This window comes from Cupressus sempervirens, chromosome 7, assembly GCF_028749045.1.
Source record: "Cupressus sempervirens isolate cs-2001-9-10 chromosome 7, ASM2874904v1, whole genome shotgun sequence".
In the NCBI taxonomy this organism is placed as follows: domain Eukaryota; kingdom Viridiplantae; phylum Streptophyta; class Pinopsida; order Cupressales; family Cupressaceae; genus Cupressus; species Cupressus sempervirens.
In genome coordinates this window covers 474,493,281-474,512,549 of record NC_143124.1, presented here as the reverse complement: position 1 = coordinate 474,512,549, position 19,269 = coordinate 474,493,281, and the positions used below count along the sequence as shown (strand labels likewise).

The following is a 19,269-nucleotide window of genomic DNA, read 5'->3' as shown; positions in this document are numbered from 1 at the left end:
GAGGAATGAGTGTTTGGTGTTTCTCCTTGAAAAATTGAGTGTTTGACTCTGCACGTTGCAGTGGGGACTAAAACTCACATCAATAATACCCCATTATGGTTAGGTCACATCCTTTCATAATGATTGCCTCCTTGCAAAAGTTGTGATCCTTCAATGTGTCCCTTCTCTTAACTAATCTATTGTTTATAGGGTTAGTGTTATGCCTCCCCTTCACTCCAACTTATCATTCTTAATTAAGGTTCTTAGATCACTACCTCATCCAAGTAGGTTTTCCATTAATACTTGCCATGACTATTCACACTGGTTTAGTCACTAAAATTGATGTGAATAAGGATGAGTGCTAGCTCCTTTGTTTGTTTTTATCCTACACCCAATCAGCTTCATAGAAAATTGTGAAGCCTCAAGGTAAGACAATCTCTTGCTCTATTACCTCAATGTTGGATGCATATAGAGATGACATGACTTGTTATGGTAAATCTACATTTTATGAAACAAAGGAGATGAAAGCTCCTTGTACAGATGTACAAAGACAATGTTTCTATTATAAAACAATCATGAACTAAAGACGAAAGTAGACACTATCTAATAAACTAAAGACTAACTAAGATGACCATTAAAGAAACATTACAATATTCTAATACTCTCCCTTAATGGTTGCCTAACTACCCTAAAAAAGACTATACGTGTCTTGTGGTCATAATTTTTTCAAAAGTTGAGACCCTCCCTAGATATCCAAGATGTTAATGACCAAGAGTAGCCAAAATCCATCCAAAACTAATAGAAGGTTGCCCCTACTTCAGAATGCTCTACAACAAAAGAAGAGAGCTTGCTACTGACTCTGCCACTAAGATGAGTTTGTCACTAACCTTCCAAGATTCTATAGTAACCCCTTTGTGTAGGCAATAAGATTTAGAGTTGATAGAATGGATATTGCTTGAAATTGCCAAAAAGTATAGTTTGAGCAAATCAGCATTTTTCAATCTCTGATATTGGAACAAATATTATACCATAAAACAATTCGGCATCAACTACCAATACCACAAGACCAAATACTGGAATAATAAACTTCAAAATTTTATATGCATACAATCTTGAAGACTTGAACAGAAATACCAAAACTTACTAATCATAAAACTGAGTTCAAACTTATTAGTTACATATTGAGTCCAATAGATTAAAATTGATCAACAGCATGCACTTGATGTCTAATCGTTAACCACACTACATGTGATTTCTATTGCATGGCTTTATGTGGGCGTGAATTCCGATGCCAATGCCTTGTTCACATGCAGGTCAAGCATAGATTGGAGTCCATTCTTTTATTCAAAACAGGGACCTAATATAGTTCTCTCTAAGCAAAGATACTCCCTCACACAATTTACTTGGGCTCAATCGCTTAGCGATGAATGATAGATGATGTTTTAAAATTGCAGCTCAATAACTTCCCTTTCACTATCTATAGAAATGGTGCTATCGTGCTCAACAAATGAGATATCCAACTAGAATTCTTCACCTGACACTAGTCCCTGTGGCAATGATATCTCATATGATTTGCAACTGAAACTCATGAATCAAAAGCAATACAAAAATAAGGCTAGATAGGGGTGTCATCCTATCCACAAGAATGAAGGGGTTTTGTCCTTCAAGTTTGTGAGTTTACCTTACCAACGTCTTGCATTTTCTGAAATTTTGCATCAATACGCTCTCTTGCCATCCAACAAAAGACCATCGATGATTCCAAATGCACACGAAAGAAACATTACATACACCCAATGGCAAAGTCATTGCAAATGTAACTATTGGGTGACACAATAGTCAAGTTGGCGGTGATGCGGAGGGAAGTGCCATGTACGGTGTAGGGTCACGATCAAGGTACGCACGAAGGAAGACCATAAAAACTGAGGTGGAACATAAAATGAATAAACTCTATTAACTTTCCACGCTCACAGCACCACTTGGATAATGACTTAGGCCTATTGGGGTGAAAAATAGACTTAAGTGTTGACCTAGGGCTTAGTTAGCAAAAAGGGACATGATAGAGTTTGCCAAACTTCTAACCAAAAGTCATCACAAAACATCTACCCAAAGGTTGGATAAAAAAATTTGTTCCTCCCTATAGCAAGAGACACACCAAGAACAACTACCACGATTTCAAGGAAAAATCAATAAACCCTCCAAAATTTTGTGAAAGAGCATGACGCCCCAATATTGATTGCCAAAAAACATTTTTTTTGAGAAAAGAAATTGTCAAACCAAAGATTACATATCATTGTTTTTTTCTTCGAAAAAAATGGTTAAAACCGCAAAGGAACCCCATGCAACTTTGCAAATTACAAAATCCAGAAGCAATTTTTGAGGATAAAATCAAAAAACCAAATAGATAGCTAGCACAAAAAGTGAGACATGGATTAGCATACAAAATAGCATTTTTTAGGAAAAAAACGACAAAACCTTTCCAGAAATTAGAGAGTCCTCCTTGATTGGAGCAAACCCTCAATTTTTGAGGAAAACATTCTAAACCAAAAATAAATAAAAATTCAAGGGACAATTTTAAAACCCAACAGAACTTTTATGGGAAAAAATTATGAAAACCCATTAAAAAACGTTTAGGGGAAAGAATTCTAAATACCCATTTAAAACTTTTTAAGTGATAAAATTATGAAAACCCATCAAAAAAATTCAAGGGAAAAAAATTATGAAAACCCACCAAAAAAACCTTCATGCGGCAAAATATGACTTTGTGTGGCAAATGACATGCAAGTAAATGCAACCCTCAATAACCAAAGACCTCATCTCAAACTAGAAATTGGGCAACCAAACCCTTGACTAAGCTTTCGATTTTCAAGAAAAATCTTCGAAGACAAACAACCAAATTTTCATAAAATAACTCCAATGATTTTTATTTTAAAAACCCAAAAACCAAATTTCTAGAAAAAAAATCTAGATCAAAAGAGGCTTGAACTTCTTTTAAAAAATTGACATTTTTTTATGAAATTGCAACGCGTCGCTCTAAGACCATGTTATGGTAAATCGATCTTGTATTAAACATAGCAAATGAAAGCTCCCTAATAAAAGCTCCTTATATAGGAAAAGACTTGATATACTTAAAGCAACATGCAGTCCCACAAGCTATGTTTAGTCTCCTAGACGTTAATATTTTCTTCTTCTTCTTCTATAGATTTTACAAAGACAATGTTTCTATTATGAAACAATTGTGAAGTAAAGACTAAAATAGAAACTATCCAATAAACTAAAGACTAAGATGACCATTAAAGAAACATTATAATATTCTAATATGAGTAAGGTTATTTATGGAGGCGCATGACAACTATACGAGGGGTGTGGAGTTTTTGGAAGGGGGAAGTGTTTCCCCATGGAAAATTGATGTGTGTGCGTGTTTGTAAACTGAAAAAAATTAAGGGAAATTGAGTAAGAACCATTTTTACAAGCTTTGGAGAAAAAAGTGGGGAGTAATCAAAAAGAAGTTGGAAGAAAATGATTTGGCACAATTTCAAGAAAATGATAACTTCCAAGACATCCCCAACTGTCCACGGGGCATACAAACGTCACCAAAAAAATTTCCCAAAGTCCCCACATTTCCGAGGCGTTTCCTAGGAATTTTCAGAAGACGGGGACAGGGTGGGGGCTTCCCCTAGTTGTCCCCAAGTCCTCAAAACGTTTCCAGTATGAGGACAAGCATTTTTAGGCCAGGGACACGTCCCCAAGTAATACAAGTTTTCATAGAGTTTGAATCCAAAAAAACAAATCCCTAGTTGTTGTCCACAAAGAATTGGTTTAAACATTACTAGTACTAACCGAAGAATAGGATTGATCAAAAATCCCTGTTTTGGTTATATGGTTAGCATATTATCAAGGTTGAGATATTAGAACAATCTCAAGAGATCATAGCAAATTAGACAGTAAAAGAAATAAATATGCATTGGTGCATCAATATCAATATATAATTAATAATTATGCATATGAGATCCCTCAACCCTATATATATCTATACTCGCTTACAGATTCCATAAAATGCAAATATTTTACAGCTAAAACATGTTTTGTTAATCAGTTAAGATGATTGATGTTGCACACAAAACAATTCAAAGTAATTCATTCATCGATTATTGAACAAGAATCATGAGATATCAATGAAAGTTCATAACTCTGATGATTTGACATTCACCAACCTTTGTCTACAATGTTGGATAGCTCCTTAAATAACTAAAAAACTCTCAAAACTGAAGGAAAAAAGAAAAGAAAAAAAATTAACCGTTTTGTTAGATTTTTACCATTCTTGATATTTGTCATTTTTGGTAATCTTCAAAATAACTCCTAGAAAGCTGAATTTGTAATTAAACTTTCCTTAGACTACAACAAGAAATATTGCCAACTAACCTTCAAATTTAGAAACATCATTTCGAAGTTATTACAAGAAACAAAAATAAAAAACAAAGCTGAAAAATACGGAAAGCTGAATTCAAGGGTCTAAAATTCTAAATGCATTTTCTTGCTCTCAAAAAAATATCGAAATGGTCACCAACAAAGCATAATTTTATAGGCAAAACACTTAACTTCTTCTCACGTAGTTGCCATTAAAATTTCATGAAAAACCCAAATCCAAGTCAGAAGTTGTGACTGTCGAAAGTCTCTACATCATTCTCCCCTTCTTAAAAGAAATGCAGCTCCTGCAAGTGACTGGTTGTGAACTATTCCAACTTTGTCGGATCCAACTTCATCACTTCCCACTCAGATATCCACATGCTATTTGATTTTGGTAACCCACCCCATTACATCAAATACTTGTTGTACTAACCATACCTTGTGAAGGTAATTTGCTTGTCTAGAATTCTCACAATCTTTTCCTTCTTAATTGGAAGGTCATGTTGCCAGTCCACTTCTTGTCCACCATCTCTCTCATGAGCTTCTCCATGGAATGCATACAAATTAGAAACATTAAATACATGAGAGATCTAAATTTTCCAGTACGCTAAACTCATAAGCAGTATCATTAATCTTCTTGATTGTTTTGCAAGGGTCAATCTTTTTGTACTTCAAATTATGATATGTGCCAGTAGGAAATTTGTCATGACTCAAGTGAACCAAGTCACCTTTAGTAAATATTCGTTGTCTTCTACTAGCATCCACAACAATCTTGAAGCTCTCATTTCTGTCCTACAAGATTCCCCATCATCACTAATTATGTCTCCCAATGGTAGTGGCTTGAGATCTATATCACCTTTCCCATAGACAATTTGAAAAGGAGATTTTCCTATTGATCTATTAACAAAACTATTATAAGAAAACTCTATTTGGGGCAATGCCAAGTCCCATTGCTTGGGCTTCTCACCAACAATGCACTGTAACAACTGCCCAAAACTCTGATTGACTATGTTTGCCCATCGGTTTGGTGGGTATTGGTAAGGGCATGTACAAGTCACAATCTGTATTATGTGAATGTCCTTTGGCCACTTCACAAATTCTACACCTTGCCACATATTTAGTAATATCCTTCATCTTCAGCCAATAGTACTTATCTTTAACCAAGTTTATTGTCTTGTCCTTTCCAAAATGCCCTGTCAGTCCACCACTATGAAATTCCCTGATAATATTCTCCCTAATAGAGCCAACTGGTATACCTAGTTGTTTCCATTTAAAGAGATAACCAACCTGTATATAATATTAACCTTTCACATGATCTGACTTACCAAAATATGAAGCCTTTAGTTGTTCTGTAATCTCCAAAAAATCATCATCAGTCTCATATAAAGCCTTAATAGCATCAAAACCAATGACTTCAATTTCAATGGTGGTTATTAGTGCAAGCCTACTCTAAGCATTGACAACTTGGTTTATTTTCCTGACTCATGCTTCAAAACAAAGGTATATCTCTATAAGAAAGAGACCCACTTAGCATGCCTACTATTCAACTTCTTTTGTGAATTCAACTAGTTCAAGGCAATATGATCAATAAATAACACAACCTCTTGCGGAACCAGGTGTACCATCTTAAAATGGGTGCACTTTCCTTTTAAGACCTTTTAGCTCCCTCTTCATGATACCCCTCTTTGGACCATGGATATGTCTATGCTCAATTTACTTTTTCCTCCTCTTCTTCCATCTTTCCACCTATCTCTCTATTATTTGCCCCTTCTTTCTATGGCACCTAAGACTTGACCTCCAGGACCAGGCTGACTCAGGTCGACCTAGTCCTCCCAAGTCAACCCAGTCCCTAGAAGTTTTGAAGCTCGGGGCTTGAAAGGCTTCGGGGGTTTAATTAGTTTTTTACCGTTATCCAGTCGGCATGTATTGTTTTCCCATCTGAGAACTCATATATAAGGAGACTTGGAGGCTTCATTTTCATATCTCATGAATTCTCAAGCATCTCATTCATTCAAGCACTTAAGCTCTTGCTCTCAAATCCAGATTTCTGCCTTTTGCATTCAAGAAGTTCAAGTATTCATGTTTTTCAAGCATTTTAAGCAGGAGATTTCTATCTAGCATTGAAGGATCCTTTTGTGAGCATTTCCTCTTCAAAATCTAGCTTATTGTTGGTCATCAAGGGAGGAGATCTACATTGTAGTATTCATCATCTTCTTCATTGATGCACTTTTATATTCATGGCACCATGACAGGATTATGGTAGATCCATTGCAAAGAGTGGAGATACCCTACATACCTAATTCAAGATCTACAATACATTTACATACAAAATTCTTACAAACAAGGGTTTCAAGGAAGGTGAATCCTAACATTATCTTCTCTTTCAGTCATTTACATTTGCATTTCTCAATTACGGTTAATTCCTTAACTTGGGGCTTGACCAAGGAAAGCCCTAATCAAACCCTAACCCCAAAACCTTTCTTTTTTGTGTTGAGTCGCACGTTGGGAGCGACAAGGATTGCGGATCTTGAACCTACATTTTGGGAGCTTTCTGGAGAAGCCAATTTTAGATCGCCAAACTACGTCAACTTGGTTGTAGGACGTCTTCCCAAGTCGACCTAGTCCTTTAGTCTCCGTTTTTAGGGAGATTTTTGGGTTTTGTTTTTTATCGTTTCATTCCGAGATTCACAGACATATTCAGATACAATTCAGATCTACAAGTTTTGGAGCTAAAGTACATCTTCTTCTACACATTTCAAGGTGTGTAATTTACATTTTATTTCCTTTCATATCTTTACCCTAGATTTGTATCTTAATTGGGTTGATGGTGTCTACATAGCATCTAGATTTACATTATTCAAGCAATTAGTTCAATTTTACGTTCACACTATCCTATCAAGGGTTTAAGAGAGTACATATCCTTGTATTGTATTCTTCCTTGTAATTTGAATTTAGTATTAGTGTCCTTCCTTTGGGTCCTTGCTAATCTAATTTGGATCATAAAAGGAATCATATTTGGAAATTCCCCTCTTTCCCTTACACTCATATTTTAATGGCTTAGTGACCTGTAAAGTGGAAGTCTACATCTTATTAAATTGCTTCTATTTTACCATTAAACACCAAGTAGTGTCTCCAATGCCTTAATGCTTGAGCAATTGCATTAAATTCCAAATCATAGGTAGAATCATTCTTCCTCACTTAATTCAACTTTTCACAAAAGAAAGCTACAAGTTTACCTACTTGGCTAAGAATAACACCTATTCCAACATGGGAAACATCACATTCAACTTCAAATACCTTATCAAAATTTGGAAGTGCAAGTATAGGAACCACAATTACCTTCTCCTTCAAAAGCTTGAAACTTTCCTCAACATCTATTGTCCATGCAAATTCCCTTCCTTTGGTATAGTTTGTTATAGGTGCTATAATGCTATTAAAATTTCTAATAAACTTTCCATAGAAAGTCACCGACCCATGGAAGCTTCTTGCTTCTATTATGTTGTTGGGACTAGGCCATTCTAGAATTGTCCTGACCTTCTCTAAGTCCATCTAAACACCACCTTTAGAAATGACAAAGCCCAAAAGTCAAACTATTTTGCATGAACTGCACTTCAAATTTGTATAGAGCTTCTATGTTCTTACCACAGCCAAGATAACACTTAGGTGGTGTAGGTGTTCTCAGTTTTTGCTAAAAACCAAGATGTCATCAAAATAAACAACCACAAACTTACCAATGTAAGGTCGCAATATAATATTCATCAATCACATGAATGTACTAGGTGCATTAGAAAGACCAAATGGCATAACCATCTATTCATACAAACTGTCCCCTATCTTAAAAGTCGTGTTTCATTCATCCCCTTCTCAAATGTGGATCTGGTGATAGTCACTTCGTGGATCAATCTTGATGAAGTACTTGGCCCCTACTAGTTCATCCATCATGTCCTCAAAGTGAGGAACTAGAAACCAATACTTAATGGTAATCTTATTACTTTCTCTGCTATCAGTGCACATCCTCCATATTTCATCTTTTTTTGGAGTCAACAATGCAAGTACTGCACATGGGCTCATGCTCTCTTTGACAAAACCTTTTCTTATGACTTTTGTTACCTATTTGTTTAGCTTTGCATGTGGTGTTGGATTCATCTAACATGTTGCCTAATTGGGTAGAGCGGCCCCTAGAATCATATCAATATGGTGTTAGATGTCCCTCTTTGATGGTAGTCCCTCAGGTAACTCATCAGGTACAACATCAGCAAACTCTTCCAATATCTTCAATGCTTCTTCTCGTACTAAGTTTCCTAGCTCTTCTCTTCTTCTAAGTACTAGTGCATAACAACATCTTGTTTCTTTCATTTCTTTGAAAAGTTATTTTGCAGACAACATGGGCTCACTCTTGCCATCATCCTTGAGAGGCAAAGGAATCACCTTAAATCCATCCTTCCAGAATGTGTGTGTTTTTCTCTCCATCATGCATGACCCTTCTATCATATTGCCATGTCCTTCCTAACAATATATGATAGATATCCATTGGAATTACATCACACCATATCTCATCCTTATAGAACTTCCTTAGGCTAAACTTTATTAAGCTTCTTTTGATAACAAGGACTTTGTTTCCTCTTAAACCATGCAATGCGATAAGGATAAGGACGTTTCTCAAAGTGTAAATTCAACTTTTATATCATCTCTTTAGATACCATATTTTCACAACTACCCCCATCAACAATAACTTGACATACTTTCCAACAAAAGTGCATTGGGTTCTAAAAATATTGGTTTGAAGCCATGAATCTTTAGAGCTCTTAGTTTGAACTTGATTCTTCTCTAGGATAATCATCATTCTTCTCATCATGAGACTTTCCCCCACATCTAGTGAAACTTCCTGCTCTACCCCTTCTAATGTATTTTCAGTCTGAACCAGATTCACCCTAACTTGTCCTCCTTGATTTCTTCTCATCATGAGACTTTCCCCCACATCTAGTGAAACTTCTTGCTCTACCCCTTCTGATGTATTTTCAGTCTAAACCAGATTCACCCTAACTTGTCCTCCTAGCTTTGTGTCCTTCGTCTCTACACTTGAAACAAGTGAAAGGTCTTCTTTGGTTTTCCCATCCTCTTCTACTACCATAATCTCTTCCTCTCTGAAACCACCTTCCACTTTCTCGATTCTGAGGATCATGTCGGTGTCTATTGTTTTTCCATACCCATGAGATGAATGACCCCTGCCATAATTTGAACATCCTCAAAATAGGGTTGATGTCCTCTTCATCTTCCTTTATTCCTTTGAATATATTGCCTACTTTGTTTTTCTTCGGCCTTTAGAGCCAATTGGTAGGCCTCTTCCATACTGTTGACAAGATGCATGCTCAATTCATCTTGAATAGTGAATTTTAGGCCATTCATATACCTAGCAGCCATCTGCTCATTATTCTTTTGATGTTCTATACACATTGATAATTTGTAGAATTCATTTGTGTAATCTTGCACAAAAGACAAGTTTTGCTTCATATTTTGGAAACTACGAAAGAGAGTTTGTGAAAAATCTATGGGCAAAAAATTTTCCCTCAGCTTTTTCTCCATCTTATGCCATGCTCTGATCTTTTGCTTTCTTTATTTTTTCTTCATTCCTTTTGGAGATGATCCCACCATATCATTCCATGACCTTTTAGCTTTGTGCATGCAATCTCCATCTTCTTTTCCTCTCATAGGCTTCCATTCAAAAAAATTCCCATCTCATTCAGCCAGTCTATCAATTCCTCACACAGTCTGAAACATCAATCTTAATCCCTTCATTTTTTCCTTCTAAGGCCCTTAACACTCTTTCTTCAAAGTTTATATCTTCCACTTGTTCTCCTTCAAATTCTTCATCTTGAATGGCACTTCTTTGGCTTGCCTCTTCATCAAATTCGTTTCCTCCTCCTTGTATGCTCTGATTGTCTAATCTCTCCATAAGTTCTGCAACTTGCCTTTGTAGATTTTGTATTGCTCCATGATATGTTTTATGCTGGCTGTTTTTACATACAATATAACTGCACCCTGATTTAAAATGATCTAACACCCCCATACACATAGCCCCATGTCTCCAGGGAATGATGATATGTGCATGTATATTGAAACGCTTATGTATAGTGTACAGAAATAACTTAAAATGTTTTATTAGGCAAACACAGATTCTCAGATTGAAAGTATTTTGGTAAACATTTTCCCTCCAGCATACACAAGCTATAGTTACAAATGCTTTTAACTTTTGAAGCATCAGCATGGTTTTTCAATTTCAAACAAATAAAATCACGTAAACAGATATCAATATACTTATTAAAAGTAAGCAAGGTAAAAGCGTACCAGTCGAGTCATACTGTCAAATTCTTTGACCACATCAGTAAATTTTACTACATCCTCCTCATCAATTGCAACAGCCAAATCCTGAACATGAAAATAACCACCTTTCAGTTTCAGAACCAATATGCAACATTGCTAATTTTTCAGTATTACACTACTGAGAAGGGACTCAAACACACTGATTTCTTCCCGTGCAATTTAAGTTTTGATTCCAATGCACCCTCTCAAAAAAGCCAAAAGACAGTAGGAAAAAACTTACAGTGAGGAACTTGCACTCTCGGGTACCTGAAAATGTAGGATCAAGTTCCTGTACATTCATTCATGTCACAATTAGATGGGTTTCCACATTTCTTCTCTTAAATCCAGAAGCATGTGAAAGATTTGAAATTTTAACAATCGTATCAATAAATGTGCTTTAAATGGTTAGTTATGCTTAACCTGATATTTCTCCAGTGCATTGTTTATTGCTACAGTGTCACCTTTGCAAATCAGACAGAGGCCAGCACATAGAAGATAACCCTTAACACTATACTTAAGAAGATTGTTATTGATTGACTGTCTTGCAACATCTTCAAAAATTTGTATGGCTTTTGGATACCTGCAATATTGTAAACATAAAAATCAATTTGCATAAATAATCTGAGAGGAGAAGCAAGACAGTTTTGGGCTTTGCAGCTGGGAAATTATTAGTGTCACAAAAATGATAGCTGAGAACTTCCTCAATAATAAATTTATATCAATTAGATCCCAAAAGTTTGACTAGTGTGCACCTTGTCTGATATGATCTTGGGCGCCTACCACTTGATAAACAGCATGCATGAAAAGAGTACTGCAGAAGCATGTATCGCCTTTGAAAAACAGAATTATTTTAATTATAATAGTTGTCAACTGGTCTCTTAAGAAAATCATATTTGGTGTCTTAGGATTATAACTTACTCCTAGAGAACCTCTATGTTTCCTCAAGAATAGAATAACTACAGCTAAAAGATTTCCAAAGGTAAACATTTTCCAATTCATATATGGTAACAGCTTTGCTTCATAATATTTTATTTCTAGAGACATATATGGCAGGGCAAAATATTTTGTCATAAGCAGGTAAGATGCCTTTGAGGAAAAAACAACACCAATGGAAGCATCTAATTCACAGTAAACAAACTACCAGAAGATTGCATTTCAATATGTAGAAAACTGCTAACATACATGTCAACAAGTGTTTTTCTTGAACGTAAAAAAAACATGCAACTTCAGCAGGTGAAGAACTATTTGACCATGCTCAATGCTTGCAAGGATAATATAAAAGTACTACTAGACAACTCTAGGCTCTGTTTACAAAATAAAGATGAAGATTTATTTGACTTACATAAGTACTATTAGACAATTCTAGGTTCTGTTTGCAAAAGAATGATGAACAATTATTTGACTAGCAGAGTTCTTTATAGAAAGGTGTGGAATGACCATTTTAAGTGGTTAAACAAACGCTAATTTGCAGATAATTTCCATCACCGATGCAAAGAATAATTCAGCGTCCAAAATTCAGTCCTCATCAGTCTTTCAAGCACAGTAGGAACAGAAATGAAAGACTCCAAGTAATTCCCAAAATGCAAACCAAATCTACTAAACTTTCAGCAGTGTATTGAAACCTCAAACCAATCCCTTATACCTCAGCAAGGGAATTGAAAATAGAAACTCAGAAACCCTCACAAAAACCACAAAAGCAAAATAGACAATTGGATTCTTTTCTCTCCAAATGAGCTCATATTTATAACGCAACTAAGCACTTATCTTTTTCTTCACACTTTTCACTTAAGAAGCATCATTGTTACAATTATGTTTTATAATATTAAACTAAGTTACCAATTCGTCCCCTGGATAGTTGGATGCGGAGGCAGAAGCAGACGGATGTCAGATGCGTCCAGATGCCCTGCGGATGCTAGCCAGAAGCCAGCCAAAGGCTTCTGGATGCGTCTGGAAACCAGATGTTGATATTGGCTTCCAGATGCATCCAAAAGTCTTTGGCTGGCTTCCAGCCAGCATCCACAGGGCATCCGGATGCATCCAGAGGAATCCAAACCAATTGAATTGCTTGTGAGTACTCATGGAAGGCACAAATCTAGACAGCCTTTGAACAAATTTTTGAATGGGACCTAATCCTAACACTAATTGATCTACTTCACTTGGCTTTACTTTGATTTGTGATGACATCTCACTAATTAACCAGTAGTCATCATATCTTGATAAAGATTTGTATGCACCAATATCAGAAGATCCTTCTAATGCTTGTGCATGGTAATTATGAAAATAAGTTGGTGATAAAATGTGTGGGACCACATCTTCTGGGATACCAGTATGTCCTGAACCGATGTTGCCATCCTTTCTTATGCACATAACTGAAACAAATAATAAAACTCTGTTCAACTCAATTTCTAAGCATTAGACTACAGAAAGTTTATATGAAAGCAAAATCATAGAGCTTAAATAAGAAGTAAAAAGGTGGCTAATATCCCCATGTAAATGATACAGTAGTAACCATCAAAGAAGTAGTAAATTTTCTTATGCAGGCAAAAATATAAAAATCACAGAGAATAAAACAAAGGATATTAGCCACTTCTGTGACAGTGAATTGAAATACAAGGGCGTAAGATAGCTTGGAATCCGTGTGCAATCTACTAGAAGACTCTAACAAGAAAATGAGGATACAATTTATGAGGATGACATATCATATACTGTGGCAAAAGCATCATGTATTTGAATTGAACGCCATCTTAAATAGTAGAAATGAAGACGAGGATGCTTTATATAGTGTAGTTCTCAAGGAAAAAGCAAATAATTCAAGCTAAGAAACATTTTGGCCAATTCAAGTTGCAGACATGATTTTGAGATTCAAATGATTTGTTTTTGTATATTTCTTGCATTTCTTTGCATATATTATATATATAATTATATTTATATTTTTATACACAAACACACGCTTCCGCGTCGCATCCAAACAAACAAAACTTTCCCGCATCCTGTATCTGCTTCTGGAATCTACTTCTAAACCTGCATCAAAATCAGTAACATAGATATTAAATAATAGAAAGTGCTTTTATAATAATAAAGCATCATTAATTATTTAATAAACATGAACTCGTCAATAAATAACTCCATCCAATACAAGTGATGACCAATTGCTAGCACCATCAACTACACTGCACCATATGGCAACTGCCCAAAATAAACTTGCTAAAAATAGCAAGTCCACAACTAAGACCCTCTAATCCCACTGTCATCTCACGAGGGCAACAATGATGAATTTGACCAAGCCAACTGCATAGACCTATTAAAAATGAGGACATTACACAACTATCAAGGCAAACATGATACCAAAAATATAAAAGTAATCTTAGATACCTATTTCAATTTTATTTAACATTTCTCAAAACTACAGTAGGTGGTTTTGTATGGTGACAGCACTAATGCCCACTGGGCAAGCCTTTCTTGACTTGGGGGCAGCCTTTCTAGACTACTTGCAGTCATTATTAACATTGCAATCCCATATTAAATATATGATTGAATGTATTTACTTTTGTTGTTCATAGTTACATATATTTATAATTGTAGTTGGATTGTTATTGCATGTGCTTGAATTCCATAATGTCGCCCACCATTTAGATTTTCATATAATGGATGCCTTCCTCTCATTTCTTCAAGGCAATTTCGGGCATTTGCTCATTTGTTTGTTTTGTAATCAGCAGATCACTATTTGATTGATTCAGTTGTGTTCATTTGGTATCATAGTCACTTTACGAAAAATCTCTCTTAAGATTCATTTGCAAAGAAAGATAGAAGAGGCTAAAGAGTGCAAGATCAACATTTTGTAAATCACAGTTCAATCGAAGCTCTTTGGAAGAAGTTTGCAAATCAGCTTTAGTTATTATTATTTTTAGTTTGTATGAGCTGTTTGTTGTTGCAGGTTAAATCATTACAGAGAAAGTATATACAGAGCAAGCTAAAGATTGAAAGAGGTCCAAAAGTAAAAGTTGAAAGATTCAGAAGATATTCTAGCCAAGCATTCTTGTTGCTGTTTTGAAAAGAAGAAGCCAGCAGCATGCAAAAATCTAGTGTTATTTTTTGGTCAAAGGAAGCAATCAGCTGGGTTTGAAGAAATGTGAAATCTTTTTTCTTTTTCCTTTTTTTTAAAGTTTTCAGATTTTAGGAAAGAAGGTGTGAGTGAATTTTTTCTTTAATAGTGCATGAGTGAAATAGAAAAGAAACAAAAATCATTTATTGCTTTTGAAAGGGAAAGTTTTTTTTAATTTAAGTTTTTCAGAAAGTGATAACTGATTTTGTAAGTGATACATATTTTGAAAGTGAACTTTTTGTAAATGACAAATCAATATTTTGTAATTATGTGCATTAGTGGTTGTAACGACACTTATGTCCTTGCTCATTTCATTTCAAATTTATGTCCTTGCCAACTCTATCAACTTTTACCAGCAAGTACTTTCACCGTTTAAATCTCTCAAATCAATCTTTCATCTAACTTGGCCATGCAATCATCTTGCCTTGATTTCAAAGTGGCCACATGATCATCTTACCTTGATTTCAAAGTTCAAAAGCTGATGAAGGGTGCTCCCCTTAATACCATAAACACATAACAAAAACAAAGAAATGATAGCAATTTGCAAGAACAAAATATGGGCTTCTTATTATTGCCGCAAATGCAAAATTACAAAATTCAACATTACAATATGCTAACCCACATGGGTGTATTCATTACAGTAATCTACAAGACAAAGATGCCAACTATCGTCCAAAGTTGTCTTAGACAATATTCGGGCATTTCTTAAATAGGCAATTTTATGCCACCCGGGAAGGTTCTAGACACTCAAACTTAATACCTAGGGCCGACAGACCCTAACAATACATGTACAGTCAGCTAAATATATTTTTGACATTTATTTTGGAAGTTTTGGTTGGCCCAACTTCGGAAGGCCATAACTCTTGAACTATTGCTCTGATTGGCTATTATAACCACTTTTCGAAAATCTCAACTTCTGATTTACAAGTTTGAATCTGCGCAAGTGCCCTTCCGTTGAGTTTCCAGGCCTCATCCAAGCACATTTAGGCCTTCAGGGGTGAGCCTGAAGTTTTTATACCAAAATTGCACACCAAAATTCCGCAATAAAACCATGAATACACATGATATGGCACTGAGCCTCAACTAGTAGGCTGATATATCCAAGATGAACATCCACCTCTGAAATTAGGATATTCCGAGCTCATATGACTGACTCACTAAGTAGCAATCCGCCACAGACAACAAGTATGCATTAAAACAACCCTTATTCAAACAACTGAAATAAAATAATTTTGGTTGATGCAAGATTGCTCTTATACCCAGGATGCTCCTACATCAAACACCCGAGGTAATTTAAGAAGTGACCCCGTCACGTCTTATGTATCCAGAGGAAAACCAAAACGGTAACCTCCTCCCTTGCTAACCATGATGAATCTTCTACTAGCCTCCCTTTCCATTTGACCAGGTACTCCTCATAAGTTTTGTTCCATGTACTTTTTCCAACGCAACTATCCAATATCTCCTTAATCTCCTTTGTAGCCAAACTAGTTGTTGGAATACTCCATTGCGCTTCTACAACTTCATCTCCATCACCTCCTTCATAATACTCTGTCAAATCTGAAATGTTATATACTGATGAAAGATTCAGGTCAGCAAGCAACTCCACTTCATAGGCATTTCCAAAACCACGCATTTTCACTATCGTGCACGGCCCGATTTTCTTTATTTTCAGCTTATTATATGTACCCACTGAAAAACGCTCCTTTCTCAAATGAGAACCATGACTTCATCTCCAATCTGAAATTCCTTATACCTCCTTTTCGCATCTACCTTAGCCTTGTACTATGTGTTCCTCTTTATAATGTGCTTCCTCACCTCCTCACTGATGTTCTTCAAATGTTCAACAAACTCTTCTGCTTCAGCACTACTTATCTCTCCTTTATCCAACCACCTCAATTCAGACGCATTTCTAGAACTACCCCCATATACAATCTGGAATGGTGACTTACAAGTACTCTTGTTGACAGAATTGTAATATGTAAAGTCTGCCTGTGGTAAAATCATATCCCATCCTTTTGGTTCATCTCCAACCAAATATCTCAACAAGTTTCCCAAACTGCGATTCACAAATTCTGTCTATCCATCAGCCTGTGGATGATGTGATGAACTGAACTTCAAATCTGTCTTTAATTTCTTCCACAATGTAGGCCAAAAGTACCCAACAAACTTGGTATCTCGATCTAAAACTATACTCTCTGGCAAACCATGTAGGCTCGCTACTTCTTTGAAATACAGCTCTACCACATGAACAACATCACTAGTTTTCTTGTAGGGAATGAAATATGTCGTCTTTCAAAACCTGTCAACCACCACAAAAATAGAATCATGCCCTTGCTGAATCCTTGGTAATCCAAGAACGAAATCCATGCTAACATCCTCCCACGGCTTCTCTAGTACAAGAAATGGCTGATACAATCCCGTATTCTGCTTCACTCCTTTCGCTATCTAACATACTCTACCACTGTGTACAATCTTCTTCCCATCTTGCTACAACTGTGGTCAGTAATAATTCTCAGCAACCAAAGCAAAGATCTTATCTCTCCCGAAGTGTCTAGCCAATCTTCCACTATGCTTCTCCTTGATGAGATTCTCTCTCATTGGACTTCTTGGAATGCACAACTAGTTTCCTTTGAACAACATACCATCTTGGATTATGAAATCAAATCACTTCGTCCTATCAAGTGTAACAGATTCTATACAAGCCTTCCACGCTTCACCAAAATCTGGATCGTCTATATATAAATTACTGAGTTCCTTGAACCCAACCACTTTAATCTGCATTTTTGTCAACAAAAGTTGTCTTCTATTAAGAGCATCTACAACTTTGTTAGACTTCTCACTCCTGTGTTTCAAAACAAATGTATAACTCTGCAAAAACTCAACCAACTTCAAATGCCTTTGTTTAATTTTCCTTGACTATTCAAATATTGCAAAGCTTGATGATTAGTATACAAAACAAACTCCTTAGGAAGAAGATAGTGTCTCTACTTCTTCAATGCCTAAACTATAGCATAAAATTCCTAATCATAAACAGAATATTTTCTTTTGGCATCATTCAACTTTTCACTGAAATAAGCAATAGGTCTACCTTCTTGGCTCAAAACAACGCCTATTGCAGTACCACTAGCATCACAATCTACTTGAAACATCTTGTTAAAATCTGGAAGCACTAAAATAGGTTGCTCTGTAACTTTCTTTTTTAACATATTAAAACTCTTATCTGCTCCTATAGTCCACTTAAATTCTTTCCTATCCCCTCTCATTGTTTCAATCAAGGGCCCACAAATACTGTTAAAACCTCTTATGAACTTTTTGGAAAAGCTAGCCAATCTATGAAAAGATCTTACCTTGGTAGCACTCTTTGGAGTAGGTCATTCAATGATAACCTTAACTTTCTCTAGGTCCATATTCAAACCTTCTGCTAAAACTACAAATCCCAGGTATACCAACTCCTTCACAAAATTGCATTTCTTTAGGATTATCAACAACTTTTCTTCCCTCAAATATAAAACACCTTTCGAATATGCATCAAATGCTCCTCTAATTGTAATAACCCTGCCTGGCTATAAGTCTAACAAACACTAATATTTCTAACTTTTGACATTACGTCATAACATTTAGCATACAATGCCAATAGTACTAAAAAGAACTCCAAGATTGAATAAATCACAATCACCAAAATTAGGCAATTTTTTAACAACACTGATGATGACCAAGCTCAATTCAATGGCAATGATAGATTTGCATTTGATTTACCATGCCATGTAACTCTAAAAAAAACTAAACTACTCCATTTTTATCTCTCAATTCAATTTACATTAGCATTGAATCAAATTACATCTTAGAATTTCACACACTTCCTTCCAAGCAGCAGTAATGATAGAAATGGAAGATGCAAACCTTAAGAAATTGATACAAAATACCTGAACTACAGGATCAATGCTCAATTCTAAAACTCCAAACCCTTAGCCAGATGCTTCAGTAAGTATATAACAATCAAGATTATTCTCCTTAACTACAGCAAATACAATAGGAGATGTTGGACAATTGTATACTTCAACACAATTGCCAAGAACTTCTCAGACTCAACCCTTATACTTCAGCAAGGGCAACAAATTCAAGACCTCAAAAAAAGGCATAAAGGCCAAAAGAAAATAAATATCCAAACATGTTTTTCTTAACACATAGGCTTGTATTTATAACCTCCAGATTCTCTTTTGTTGCCAAAATGTAACTTCACTCAAGAAGCTTCACCACACAACATTAATTAGAAGCTTCCCCTAGATTCTTTCACTTGACTTGGCTTAACTAATTAATGATTAGCACTTTCCATTGATAACTCAACTCTTAACTTAAGTGAAATTATAAAGTTAAATTATAACTTTATAATAAGCCATTTAATAATTAATAATAATTTGGCCACT

At 35.6% G+C, this 19,269-nt stretch overlaps 1 protein-coding gene across 1 annotated transcript in view; it reads right to left on the bottom strand.

Annotated features, from left to right (window-relative positions):
* LOC149547610 (alpha-soluble NSF attachment protein 2-like) overlaps nucleotides 1-19,269 on the bottom strand; it is a 128,603-nt gene that overhangs the window by 8,556 nt on the left and 100,778 nt on the right. Inside the window, exons 7-9 of the mRNA XM_089791720.1 lie at nucleotides 11,164-11,323; nucleotides 10,985-11,032; nucleotides 10,729-10,809 (exon numbers count right to left, since the gene is read on the bottom strand). Coding sequence (XP_089647846.1) covers nucleotides 10,729-10,809; nucleotides 10,985-11,032; nucleotides 11,164-11,323 — 289 coding nt within the window. The remainder of the gene's footprint in view (nucleotides 1-10,728; nucleotides 10,810-10,984; nucleotides 11,033-11,163; nucleotides 11,324-19,269) is intronic.